General features: G+C 38.2%; 2 protein-coding genes across 5 annotated transcripts in view; both read right to left on the reverse strand.

Annotated features, from left to right (window-relative positions):
- Positions 1 to 8,345, reverse strand: part of mfsd4aa (major facilitator superfamily domain containing 4Aa) — a 31,930-nt gene extending 23,585 nt beyond the window's left edge. The window contains exons 1-6 of the mRNA XM_026306865.2: positions 8,047 to 8,345; positions 4,347 to 4,545; positions 3,644 to 3,898; positions 2,268 to 2,397; positions 2,077 to 2,192; positions 1,401 to 1,574 (exon numbers count right to left, since the gene is read on the reverse strand). Of these exons, the coding sequence (XP_026162650.1) occupies positions 1,401 to 1,574; positions 2,077 to 2,192; positions 2,268 to 2,397; positions 3,644 to 3,898; positions 4,347 to 4,545; positions 8,047 to 8,345 (1,173 nt within the window). The remainder of the gene's footprint in view (positions 1 to 1,400; positions 1,575 to 2,076; positions 2,193 to 2,267; positions 2,398 to 3,643; positions 3,899 to 4,346; positions 4,546 to 8,046) is intronic.
- Positions 8,346 to 9,686: 1,341 nt separating this feature from the next.
- The window catches only part of cdk18 (cyclin dependent kinase 18), a 44,846-nt gene continuing 40,411 nt past the window's right edge, over positions 9,687 to 14,121 (reverse strand). For 3 of the 4 annotated variants that reach the window (XM_026307927.1, XM_026307926.1, XM_026307929.1), the window contains exons 15-16: positions 13,688 to 13,793; positions 9,687 to 12,948 (exon numbers count right to left, since the gene is read on the reverse strand). In XM_026307927.1, coding sequence (XP_026163712.1) covers positions 12,729 to 12,948; positions 13,688 to 13,793 — 326 coding nt within the window. In that variant the 3' untranslated portion in view covers positions 9,687 to 12,728. The remainder of the gene's footprint in view (positions 12,949 to 13,687; positions 13,794 to 14,121) is intronic. The other variant, XM_026307930.1, reaches the window with a different exon arrangement.

The following is a 14,121-nucleotide window of genomic DNA, read 5'->3' on the forward strand; positions in this document are numbered from 1 at the left end:
GATATTTGGCACATGGAAAAGGGTTTTTATTGGTTTTGAGGGGCAAAAGTCAGCATGTCAATACTATAGAAGGACAACGCACAAACCGGAGCGTTAAATAAGGATGGTCAGTGTGCAAAGGAAGGAACACTTCATGTAGAACGCTTCATGTAGAACGCCTGCGGTATAAGTTTTCAGCAGAAATTTCTATGCAAGTGATATTAATCTGGTTGAGACAGCACAACAACTGCTAACAGCAGGGAGTTTTCTGAAGATAATTTACCTATTGCCGAAACCCAGGATCGAACCAGGGACCTTTAGATCTTCATTCCAACCCTCTCCGAGCTGAGATATTTTGGCACATGGAAAAGGTTTTTTATTGGTTTTGAGGGGCAAAAGTCAGCATGTCAATACTATGGAAGGACAACGCACAAACCGGAGTGTTAAATAAGGATGGTCAGTGTGCAAAGGAAGGAACGCTTTATGTAGAACGCCTGCGGCATAAGTCTTCAGCAGAAATTTCTAAGCAAGTAATATTAACCTGGTTGAGACAGCACAGCAACTGCTAACAGCAGGGAGTTTTCTTGAGTTTCTCAAGATAAATTTACTGCCGAAACCCAGGATCAAAACAGGAACCTTTAGGTCTTCAGTTTAAGGCTCTTCCAGCTGAGCTATTTTGGCACATGGAGCTGGACTTTTCTTGGTTTTGAGGGGCATAAGTCAGCATGTCAATACTATGGAAGGACAACGCAGAAACCAGAGCGTTAAATAAGGATGGTCTGTGTGCAAAGGAAGGAACGCTTTATGTATTAATCTGATTACGACAACACAACAACTGCTAACAGCAGGGAGTTTCCTGAGTTTCAGGGAGTTTTTCAAGGTAAATTAACTACTGCTGAAACCCAGGCTCGAAGCAGGGACCTTTAGGTCTTCAGTTTAACGCTCTCCTAGCTGAGGTATTCCAGCACATGGAGGAGGTTTTCTATTGGCTTTGAGGGGCAAAAGTCAGCATTATTCCAGCACACAAAGCCCTTCTTCTGATAGTCATAAGGTCATAAACTCAACATCTTTAAAAGGCCCATTCTTAGAGGACCCACTGCCATAAATGTTTATGCTGCTCTCAGTCAAGTTCATGTCATAACTGATGATCTGTCTACTTCCTTTGATCACATTTCCACACACACTAATTGTCCCCGATTCATCTTAGCCGTCTATGCACATTTCCACTCAGCTCCAATATTTAGTCTTTTACAGTCAAATGATGACTGTCCATGAGATTATTGCTTTTACAAAAAAATATTAAATAAATATAACACAAAGTATTGTGGGAAAAAGACAAAATCTAACTTTTATATTGGCCTGCTGAGGTCTGTTCTCATAGTGTTACAGCTAAGATACAGAGTGGTTTTCTATGTTCATACCAGACTGAAGATGATCAGCTTTGGTGCCGTGTATCTGTAGGACAGGTACATGAAAGCCAGTCTTCCTGCTGTGATGGAAGCCCAGAATACACTGTCCAGATAGCCAGCTTCCTTATGAGTTATCAGCAGAGGAGGGGAGACAGCATAGGTGTAGACAAAGCCAGCATAGGAGCCCTACAGGGGAGAAAAAAACAGGAAAAAAGCAGGATGTTGACCTTAAGGGTCCCCTTTCAGGAAAAACTGAGCCTCAATTCTTTTCTTTTTTTTTTAGCCTACATCTACAGATTGGCATGTTGGCACCATTGAAAATATACTTAATTAGCCATTAGCAGTATCTGTTTGCAATGTATCTTTGATACTGAAGAACTCTAATGCCATGATTCTATATGCTATAATGAGATTTTTCTGAGATCTAGACAGGTTTATGAGCATTTATTCATAATGAATGGAATGTGATTTTTTAATAGAAATTGAAGTGGTCTGGTGCTTAATTAAATACGTTCAGTTTGTTTTCATAACATTCTTTCCCTTCATTCAGTGTCTTTAATCCCAGATCTGTCATGCCACATACTGCCCCCATTTAACTCCACCGCTTTACTTGCATGCATCACAAAAAAACCCATGACACAGGTTACAGCATTAAATTCTTGTTGTTGACTTAGAAGTTATATCTCACTATAATCCCATCTGTGATGAAGAGGATGGCCCCGCCCAATGCATGGACAATGAAGAAAGTGGCAGGGCGATCCCGGAGTTTGGCAAGGTTACAGCAACTAAACACACTCCCATGACCTACAGAGACAGGGACACTTAGCAGTTTGCCATAGCTTTAAATAGTGTGGTCACAAACACACACAGATACGTTACCTTGGCTAGTGTCTCCATCAGGACACGTGCTAGACAGAGAGTCCCCTTCCAGCAGACGTGGAGTGTTTCTAGTGCAGGGCAGCAGTCTCTCATGGTACATCAATGCAAGCACTGCTGCTGGCACAGGGAGCTGCCAGGACAGACAGACACACACACACATTGTTAACTAAATAAACAGTCAGCACATCCTGTCAACTGATTCAGTTTGTGAGCTTTCATAAAAGCAGAATACACACTGTCTTATCTTATCCTCTTCTTGAAACAGATCCAGTTCATACAGAAAGAGGCAGCACTGTTTCTGTTTAGGTGAAAGTTTAATGCTTTATACATTATAGCCATCTGAAGAAAAGCAATTAATAATAACAACAAATTGGAAATAAGGACACAATTTTGAGTAGCTCTGAAGAGCAGCAATATTTTGGAAATTTCTTCTTAATCACCTTTGGATTTTTTTATGTGACATTATTCAAAAATGCATGAAGAATCTCATCATTGGGTACCAAATTTGTATAATTATCAGCCAAACAAAGTTTTGCCAGTTTATATATCTGCAAAGTATAAGGAGAAAAAGTATCAGCATTGTGCTTGTTTTTCTTGTTGACCCTTCAGGTCCAAGAAGCCATCACAATCACCAGTGATGCTAAAATGTTAGAGTCAATAATTGCCTTTCAGTATAAGAGTGAAAACAATTGCTGTTGTTTAACTGTATCATAGTCGATGAATCATTACCACACACCCCAAGTGTAAACAGAGCTCTGTGTTCAGTTTCTAACAACAGCAGATTATAGACAATGTAAAATACTGATGATTTAAAATCATATACTCAATATTCTTTGACTTTAGGTAACTATCTGGCTTTAGGAAAGCATATGTCAGTCTGTTCACCTTTTTAGTCTAGAATAAAAATTTTTATATACACTCAGGTTTAAACTCATTTGCATGGTGGGTATTGAGTAGGGAACAGAATTCGTAATGCCAGCTTTACGTGTTTGAATCTGTCTGAACTGCATTAATTGAAAATATCAACCCTAATTAGCAACTATTAATCCATTAGTCATATTTTTTTAAACATTTCTCAGAATTTAATTGCTTTAGTAACTAACCTACATAAGTAATGCTAAACTAAAAAAAGTAAGACTCAATATATAACAAACGCTAACTATCCTTTTGTTCAGTATAAGAGGTTCCAGGCTTTTCGTGAGGATAGTGTTATCTTTACTCTCAGCCAAGCCATACAGTCACACCTGGTCTTCTCTAACCTGCAGCTGCAGCCAAAAGTCCTAAACCTTAAAATGAATATGTTTAATAGGAATTACTTAGTGTGAAAACATTTTTGTACTGTCACACATATGACTCTGGCACTGACATGAACTCACATTGATAAGGGCCATGATCCAGAAAGCATAAGACACATTGGTGATGACTGTGCCTTCAGTGTACAGAGCATACTGGGAGATGTTTCTCAGTCCCGCTCCATTACCGGCCAGGCTGTTGCGCAGGTGCTGTAGGTCTGAGGAGGACGATGAGTTGCTGGTTCTGTTGGAAGCCAGGACACAGTTCTCATCTGCTAGAAAAGGATCAGCCACCAGAGGACTGACCAGTGCTCCCAGGCCGATGAAAAAATGCAGGACCTATGAAGAGACTTTTTTTTTAGACTATTGTATAACTGCCTATAGCCAACAGTTGTAACACTGCCTTTTTCTTTCCACTTCCTATTTTTTATTGTACTGTATTTTTTACTTTTTACTATTTTTACTGCACAGCTAGAAACTAGTCCGTGAGCTTAGTTTCATTTAGCAGTGTTTAGTTCCTCTGTAACTGCTAAATGTTTGTGTATAGGTTAGCATATGGACTTTAAAGGTGATCACATGTAAATTTGAACAGAAAAATCTGAACACAAAAAACATAGAACTGTACGTTCGTACATATTTTTGTTTTAGTTGGCATGTACATTCACAATGTCATTTTAAACTGCCCCCCCTTGAACATGCAGCAAAACACACACACACACACACACACACACACACAGACACACACACACACACAGACACACACACACCTCCTCTGTCTACATCTGACCTGCAGGAAGATGGATGAATCCTTGTGGTACAGTTTCACCAGCTCTAGGTTGGCGAGTGTGTCAATCACCCCCATGGCTATGCCAGCAATCGCCAGGACGACAGATAACACTACCACATTGTAGCATAGTGGTATAATGGCGAACACGAGTGAGATGATAATGGTGCAGGAGAAGAGAGCTGACAAGGAGGACAGCAGTCTGGAGAACAAACAAGGATGAAACACCATCCATGGCATTATGCAGTGTATTTAGACTATAATGACTTCTAGAAAATACAGTATCTGCTGTCACTTTATGAAAGATGTCAATTCAAAGCCAAAATGATCAAATTTGCTGTTTGATCAATTGGCTATTTAACATATTTTGAACCTTCACTTAAAAATCACATTCTTGAAAACCTACTTTTCAGGTTGTTGCTGCAGTAATGTCACCTTGATAGTCTGGCTGCTTGTATTTACCCAGTAGTTTTACAGCCTTTAATCCTGAGTACACCTCCAGCTTATCTCTACATTATATTCTTCTTTCCTGCCAACTTTCCAGTCTCCTTTTCACCTTGTCCTAGATAACCTTTAGTTTAGTAACTGTTCAGGCTGCAATATAGGGGTGTAAATGCATTACATAGAATGGCTGAAAGTGTGTAATCATCAGAGCATAAAGATCCACTGTAAACAGGCGGTTCCATAAGACATTCTGCTATGGCAATCTCCTCGTCAGAAATATATATTTATATTTACATCCATGTCACACGAACACGTGTCACATTTATAGGTCATGGTTCATTTCTTGCTCAGTGTGTGGCAAAGACCAGAAACAACTGTCTGACATTTGCATGTTACATTTGTCAGTCAAATATACACTTCAGTCTAACTGTGAAAGTGAAAGTCTCACATGTTGTCACTGAAAGGCTTCACTTGCACTTATTTAACAGTCGCATTCATATTTTAAACTCTGTCAGTCACAGTTTTCCAATATTTTTCCAAAATTCCAATCCAACAAACCTCAATGGATGTTGCCAGATGGAGGCTGACTAACTTATAGGTTAGTTTGTAATTGTAACATTGACAGCTTTAGCTTACAAGGTATGGATGGGTCCAAAACTTGGGAAAAGAGAAGTGGCCCATCATATTGGCCATTGGCTGCCCTGACTTCTAAAGATAGGTCATCAGCCATAGAAAAATCCATGTGGGTCTACCTCTATTTCATTTTTTTCTACATTTTGTGACTCTAACTACTGATATTATCAGTTCACTTTATACCCCTACACACTGCCTCATGGTCTAATGAGTTTGCCTAAAAACACATTTTAAGTTGGATTTCTAGAGGATCAACAATAATTGGGTACAAAATCTTAGGTTCAGTGCAGATTGGGCTGTACAAGCAAAAGGATTTCCATGTTTTGAAGGGTCATTGACTGGTTTGATGAGTATGGAAAGAATCTAAATAATGCGCAAAGGCCTCAGCAGATCTCACAACTATAGAGAACAACTGGAATTTAGAGGATGGCACTGCTTTAGGTAGTAAAAAAGGTTAGTGGTATTAGCTGTTTTTAGTGGAACATTTGTATATTCTGGTCAAATATACATCTGTGTTTTGCAGTGCATGCTACTATGCGTCTTTTCGGACTTTAAATATCCAAAATATATGTCCACACTTCTAAAGTTCTCAGACCTCGCTACCAACATCTATTGAGCCCTGGGCTGTGTCTGTTTGGGTGTTTTCATCTTTAACGCTGACACTCGAGTTGTCGTCAACATTTTCTGTTCTGTCCATCTTCTCTTTAAGAGGAGTGGCAATCTTCTCAGACTGCCACTCCTGACACACAGCGACAGCAGCCCAAACATCAGCATGTGACCTGCTGCTGGCTGCTCCTCCATGCAGCCATCTCCTCCGCCACCTCTTATCATCAAGATCAACCTTAATTTTATCATGATGCAACATAAAATTTGGTATTTGGCACAGGCCTTGTTACATGTGTAATATTTACAGCAATCTATTAACAGAAATTGAATATGGCGTTTATAAGTACTATATTATTTATTTATACTATGTACATAAATATATACAATATAGATAGATAGATAGATAGATAGATAGATAGATAGATAGATAGATAGATAGATAGATAGATAGATAGACTATACTGTTTTCTTTAATGTCACTAACTTGGTGCCTTCTCTCTTTCATAGTTTGTGCTCTCTCCCTCTCTCTCTGTTCTCTTTCTCTCTGTACCTTCTGCAGGTGTCCCTGGTCCTGGAGCTGTATATTGCTGATGTGCAGTTACTGGCCCCACCAACCTGCAGTGTCTATTTGTTGTTTATTGTTGTTGTCTTTTTCTCTCTCTTCTATCCACTCACCCCAACCAGTCGAGGCAGGTGGCTGCCCAAACTGAGTCCAGTTCCGCTGGAGGGTTTTTCTTCCATTAAAGGGAGTTTTTCCTCTTCACTGTCGCCAAGTGCTGGCTCAGAAGGGATTAGTTGAGTTTTGTTTTTGTTTTTTGTAAAGTGCCTTGAGATGATTGCATAGTGATTTGGCGCCATATAAATAAAATAAATGGAAAATTAAAATCGAATAAATATGTTGTCAGTAGTATGTAATCAGTGAAAAATACCAACCAATGATATTTTCTTAATCTTAGAATGAATCATTGACATCAATATAGGGAGCCAGTCTCCTTTCATGGATTAAGCATATTCATATACGTAAACATATTCAATTTGCTGGCCAAAACTTCTTTCACAAAGAAATGTAACACATGTAATGCTGCATATAGGGTTGCAACTAATGGTTATTTTTTTATTTTTAACCCTTTAAGGTCTTGAGCTGTTATTTCCATTCTTTATACTTGGTTCAGTCTTTATATACCACATCACAAAATGTTTACCATTATCAAAATGTGTGGTATCTTTTTTTCCTAGCATAATAGCGAATATGACCTAATAATAATAATACAGCACCAAAAAATCCATACATAAATCATCCATCCACTATCTAAAGCCTTCTATTCCTATTTAGGGTCACAGGGATCCGCTCAAGCCTATCCCAGCTCTCTTTGGGTGAAAGGCAGGGGTACACCCTGGATAGGTCACCAGTCCATCACAGGGCCACATACAGACAAACAACCTCACACACTCACACTCACTCCTATGGGCAATTTAGAGTCACCAATCAACCTGACATACGTGTTTTTGTACTGTGGTCAGAAACCGGAGTACCCGGAGAAAACCCACACAAGCACAGGGAGAACATGCAAACTGCACACACGTAAGGTCCCTGCCGGGTTTCGAACCAGGAACATTCTTGTTGTGAGGCAACAGTGCCAACCACCATTTCACTGTGCAACCCACATAAATCAGAGTTGAAAAATTGCTTTTTTATGCACATACATATGTACATAAGATACTTTATAGATTGAAAATGTAAAGTGTGAAAATATAATGCTAATATATATAAATTATTTTATATCAAATTTAAATAAGCAGCTAAAATTGAATTTAATTCAACAATTGTTACAACAGTTTACTAATTTTCAGCGAAATATTGCAGCCCTGCCCTTATATGCAGCAACATAGACATATTTACAAATGTTATATTGCTCACCACCATGTACAATAATAAGAATAACAGCAAAATCTACCAAAACTTCCATCAAATATGTGTTTCTTGTATTAAAGTTGTAAACTTTTCACTAATCACACTCACGTTTTCTTAAAGAGTCCCCCGATGCAGCTGCCCAGCAGCAGCGAGAACTGCTGGGAGAAGAAGACCCAGGTGATCTGCTCCAAGGTGGACTGGGTCTGACATCTCAGGTCCAGTATGGTGGGTCCAAGGAAGGCGATACAAAGCCCGAAGCTGAAGAATACACTCCAGTATGTGAGAGTTTGCCGCCAGTGGCGCTTAAACAGCAACCAGATGCGCTCATCGAACGGCTTCATGTTTGCTCCTTCGACGAGGCGCAGTTTCTGGGAACCGCAGAGACCGCACAGAAGCCAACCGCTCATACACACTGACGGCGAGGAGCTCTATCACGGTACAAAAAAAAAAAAAAAACTCACAATAAAAAAACCTTAAGGACTACTGCCAGCACGGAAGGTAAACACAGCCAAGGAGACATTCAGCCTGAGGAAGCTAAGTTCACTACTAATTATCCCCATTAAGCTATGCGACGCTTAATTGGCTGCTGTCCCAAGGTCCCGCCCTGTTCCTCAATAGTCATAGTCTCTGAGTGATGTATTTTTTTTTTAGTTTTTTTTTTTAACAGTTTATGTGTCGTTTTTCCTGTCATATTAGGACCATGTTAAGACAATCAAATAAGAGGAAGAATAAGTCAAAATGCTGAGGATGAAGTGGAAAATACTGGAAATACTGGAAAATACTTTTCCTTCTTTTTTTCATCCCTAGGATAAAGTGTAAATACAATTTCCATTTGGATTAGGATGATATAACCTAAATCCACAGACCTGTGGCAGGTTTCCCAGGTGTTGGAACTACCTACCTAGTGTGTAGCCTTGAGCCTATTGTTAAATTAATAAGAGTGAGTCATATTGGGTGAAAAATGGTCAGCTATTGTATTTTAAAAACCTTAGTATCATATATGTTTTTGAAATGAATTATTCTTTATTGCATTAAAATACACATGCACAGCAGCAGCACAGCTGAGCAAGGATGGTCTCATTATAATTGAATTGCATGTATAAAAATATTATACAGTACACAGTGGATCCCAACAAAATGTGTGCTCCCTCTATTGAAGAGTAAACATGAATACAGATTTAAATGATGGAATAAATCACTAATGCAGTTACACTCAGTACTAATCTGCCTGCACTTTGCCAAGGAAGACATTGTTACAAAAGGTGACGGCAACACATTGATGATGATAATGTAACTGATAGGTGGTATGTCATTCAGTTCAGTTTGTCGTCTACAGTAAAGAAATGACTTCCTGTAAAAGACACACAACAGCACCATCTCCTGTTCATTAGTGTTATTATACCTTTGCCTTTGTACATCCTTCAAGAACAGCATCTCAACACATTGTGTAGCAAGAAGCTGAGGAAAGAAAACTACTGAAGAAGTGAATGTGTTCCAGAATTTCAATACTTTATTTGTTAATTATTCAATCAATATTATGCCTATTGGCAGTCACAGTACATTCAGTTTCTCATTATATAACAGCATAGACAATAACACAAAATATCACATCTTATACAAAATCTAAACATCTTTTATAAAACATTTAGACATTATCTGCAAGACTTTTTTTTCTTCATTTTAAATACAATGTTCTATCGTTTTAACTGCATTAAACTCACTGAGAAAGATGAAAACACCTTTTATATATATATATAATTTATTTTTTATTACAGTATTTAAAATAGCTTAATTTACCACAACTAAACACACAATAATACTTCAGCCACTGAAGGAAGGGAGGGGAGGTTTGGAAGTGTAGCATCTACAGCTATATCTCTCTGAAATCCCTGCAGGTTTGCCCTTGTTGCCCTCACCTTCTGCCCATGCTCACTGACAGATGAACAGAGGGTTTGATGATCACAACATTATTTTTCCAACATTATCTCCACTGGCTTCAGTCATTGCTAAATCACCTCCTGTAGACTTTTTGATTTCTCTATGATGTTTTGCCTTCCATCCAAAAGGCTTCCAAAATTCTGACTGAGTGGTTGGGAGTCCAAGCATTTAATCACTATAAAGTCAATTAGAAAGTAGGAAAGACAAGGTGTGGCAGTTCTTAAAGTAGCTGTATGTCACCATTGTACAGCATGTGTGTTGGTTTTTACTTGCTTTTTTTTTTTTGGGTCTTTATATCATTACCACACTATATCACAAACACACACTTTATATCACTAATGTACGTGAATGGCCTGATTACTGAAAAGGAAGTAATTAAGTCAGGTATACAAACCATAAAGAGCTACAAGCATGTGGTGTGGTTACTGGCTGCAATGTTTCGAACTAAATAACATAAATTAAGGTGTAAATGTGCCTTAAACTACCAGTCAAGACACATAAATTCTTAAATATTGTCCAAAGATGTCTAATTGAAAAAAAGCCACACAGAAGGGATGAGACAGGATGAGTTAACCTATACAAATTCAGATAACACAGTGAGACAAACTTGTACAGTCTCACTTTAAAGGATTTCATGGTATTGCACTTGGTCATACACGAAAAGTGATAAATGCTTTGCGAACAGCTGTAACATGTGGACTCCCCCTAAGTCAGTCAGAGCTGAGGACATAGTTGAGTTGAAATGTTTTTGTCCAGTTGCTTTTGACGCAACATTTCTGGATATCCTGTGATCTGGGCAACAGATAATGTTCAGACATGATTATATACAAAGTCTGCGATTTATCTCATTACAGCAAATTTTAAAATGTTTGGTCAACATAATTCCATCTCAAGATACAAGTAAATGAAGGATGGTGACATTTGTGATAACTTATCTGCTCACTGTTCAGAACTTTTACAAAATAATAGCAAGAAGAAGCCACTATTGTTTTCATACACTGTGCTCAGTTTCAAAGAATCACCAAAGGGAATTTTAAATTCTCACATGCTTATCTATTGCACAATTAATGTACTTTTTTTTTTTTTTTTTTACTGTATGTCATTTTATATATTGAGCTGGATCTGGAGGGCAAAAACTGCTCCCTGGCAATAGGCAGAATAGATTTGTCCAAATATAAGGGTAGTGGTGACTTGTACTGAATTATATGCTCCAACAAAATACTTGTACTTTCTGAGTTTAACATTAACCCACCAAAACCTAATGAAACACAGGCATCATAAACACCACGCTCTTTAAAATTATGTCATGGGTATACAAATTCACACACTCTCACATGACTACACCAGGATGTTCAGTAGACGTCACTTAGGGACTTCATGAGGTAAGGTCAAGGATAAAGCTAAGGAACTTTCCAGTACATTTAAAGGGTTTGTAAAACCTGTGTTACCATGGGCTCATATGGGTTAAGGAGGTTTGGTATGATATGGTATCATACTTTGAAACCACGTAAGTAAGACACAAAAGAAAGGGAGCAGGCTTCCGAGGACACTTCTGGTTTGTGCAAATAAGAGACTAAGAAATACATAGACTCATAGGGAGTTATCTACAGACACAAAGCAAATGTCTCCTAACACATTGGCTACACTGGATCAACTACAGATTCTACACATGCCAAAATTTCATGCACAGTTTACTAAGGCAACTGCAAAAACTGGTTTGAAAGTCAGCAGTTAATACTGAAAGAAACAATACTCCACAGTGTATTGAAACATGTGCTGCAGCAAGGCAAGTCTGTCAACATGAAGTCATGTATGTTTTATATTCATGATGAAATCAGATTCTATGAAAGGTTAAATGTTTGTTGTTTTATATCAGGAGAGGTATGAACAGGGTGTTGCTACTATTTCAGTGTTCAAACTGCTTGTGTATGTACAACTTCAAGACTTTCAGGTTACATAATACACCCTTAGCTGCCATGCTGTGGAATCTGCTTGTGTTTTCATCTCATCACAGGTAAATCTGACTTTGTTTAAATAACACCAGTCTATTGGTTAGCTAACATAACCAGCTTGGTAACCATTATCAGCTAAATACATCAGCTCTAAACATTATGTGTCATGTAATTTTCTGCATAATTAGCCTGCCGCATCTTTATAGCTAACAATAATAAAAACAGTTTGCCAAATTTTTGCTGAGATACACACCATTTAGCCTAAGAGCACCCAGGGGTGTCACATTAGCTACCATTATCTGAACTTTTCAGAAGGTCTGTTCTGGGAAGTGAAAGTGCCTACAAATCCCAAAATGCCAGTGTTGAGCTGGGGAGGACATTTTGGGAGTCAGAGGTACTACTGGCTGGTAAAATAACAATCAAGAGACTGTATCCTTGAGCTACATCTTTGTGTTCAGGTTTCACAGTAAGCCAAACACTACTAAAACAAAACTAGGAGCAAATTTTGAAAAGAAACAATCTCATTAGCTTTGAGTAAAAACTGAATCGACTTTCATTCACACCACTCACATAAAGTTTGTCCCAGTAGTTTTCAGGCAAAAATTTCTGTATACCTGCAACTTTATAATGGTTCCAGGTATGGTAGCTACTTTAGATGGGCAGGATGGTGGGTGTATTCTGGATAGAAAGTATAGAAGCTTCTGTGTATTATAATAGCATATAGCATTATAATAGAGTGTAGTAGTTTTATGCAAGAACCTGTTTTTTTGTTCATGTGCATTAGTAGGATACTTAAATTTATGGTTCAACTAAATAGAGAGTGAGAGAGAGAGAGAGAAAGAGAGAGAGAGAGACCAATAGAGGGAGGGAGTATTTAACTTTGCTCAGTGCTCAGTCTTTTCAAGTGCAGTACAATTTTATTCCAGGAACCCTGCATGACTCCATGGTCAAGTGCATGGAAATGAGTGAGTGCACGAGTTTGAGTGTGCATGCAGGTGTATGAATGTGCAGAGCTGTGTTGTCCTTTGTGTCTGGAAAGGCAGCTTCATTTTTTAGTGCATTTCTGTTCCTCCGTTTTGTGATCTCTAGAAGATGCTTTGTCTTCGGTTCTTTCCTCGACCTGAAAATAGACAAATTAGAGCGTGGATATCAGATCTAAACCTTAAGAGACCCAGTTAGGACAGAAATCAACATGTTTATGTAGGGTCGGTCACATAGGTCAAACGTTAGGCTAGATAGGAGTAATTGCACTTGAAAATGATTTGAACTAGAAATCAGATTACATGTCAGATTACTTTACCTTTACAGTTATACTGTACCCACAACCACATCATTGATGCTACAAGCTATCATGTAACTTAATTTTTTTATTTTTTAGTTTCATTTTTTTTTTCAGTTCCTCTGAGACTTTATACGTGACACAGTAAACAACCTCAGCATGCTGCCTTCTTTCAGAGTTTTGCTAATTAGTAGTGTGTCTGCAGACATATTTCAGCTGTTGTGGTAAGGAGCAAAAAACAAACTACAATTTATTTGTTTCTCACTTCCAGACACTTCAGGAACCACACAATGTTAGATGATAATGATCTCAGTAGCAAAAAAAAAAAAATTAAAGTAAATAAAAGTTTTTTAAAAAAGTAAAGTCAACATGAATGCACAGCTTACACACAGCATCTTGTGCAATACATTCCCATTTACAGGGATAATGTACATAAATAATGTGTAGAATAAAGTCCATTTACAGTACTGCTACAGCAGCTCTCTATGTGAAGAAATGAATGGCTTCCATTAATGGTAAATGGACTGAAGGCTTCATCAAAGTTATATTATGTTGTGAGATTCTGTGACAGGCAATTTACCTAAAGGCTGAAACACTGAACTGCGGTGGCCTGGGTCCTTCTGGAGCTGTACCTCTCTGAGGGAAAACACTGAGGCAGCTAAAATAAAGAAGGTGGGAGAAGCCAGCTGAAGACCACAGAGACAAAGACATGAGCTGAATTTGTGACTGACACAAATTAGGGAGGCAAAGAGGTGGATTCAATCCCTTAGTGGCTGATTATTAGTCCTAATCATAACATAAATCACAATACACAAAATACTGATATTTTAAGGTTCAATGTATGATGTCACAATTAAAATGTCCATAAAAAACATGCAGATTGTAATACCAGAACTTGCTTGATAATTAATTCCAGGGGTAGTTGTCTCTACATCCATGGTTTCATTGCAAGTAGGAACAGCTCACAGTTTCGCATACTTCTAACCCGAAGCTGCTGGTGAATCTAGCAGCTTA

The sequence above is a fragment of the Mastacembelus armatus genome, chromosome 5 (genome assembly GCF_900324485.2).
Source record: "Mastacembelus armatus chromosome 5, fMasArm1.2, whole genome shotgun sequence".
In the NCBI taxonomy this organism is placed as follows: Eukaryota; Metazoa; Chordata; class Actinopteri; order Synbranchiformes; family Mastacembelidae; genus Mastacembelus; species Mastacembelus armatus.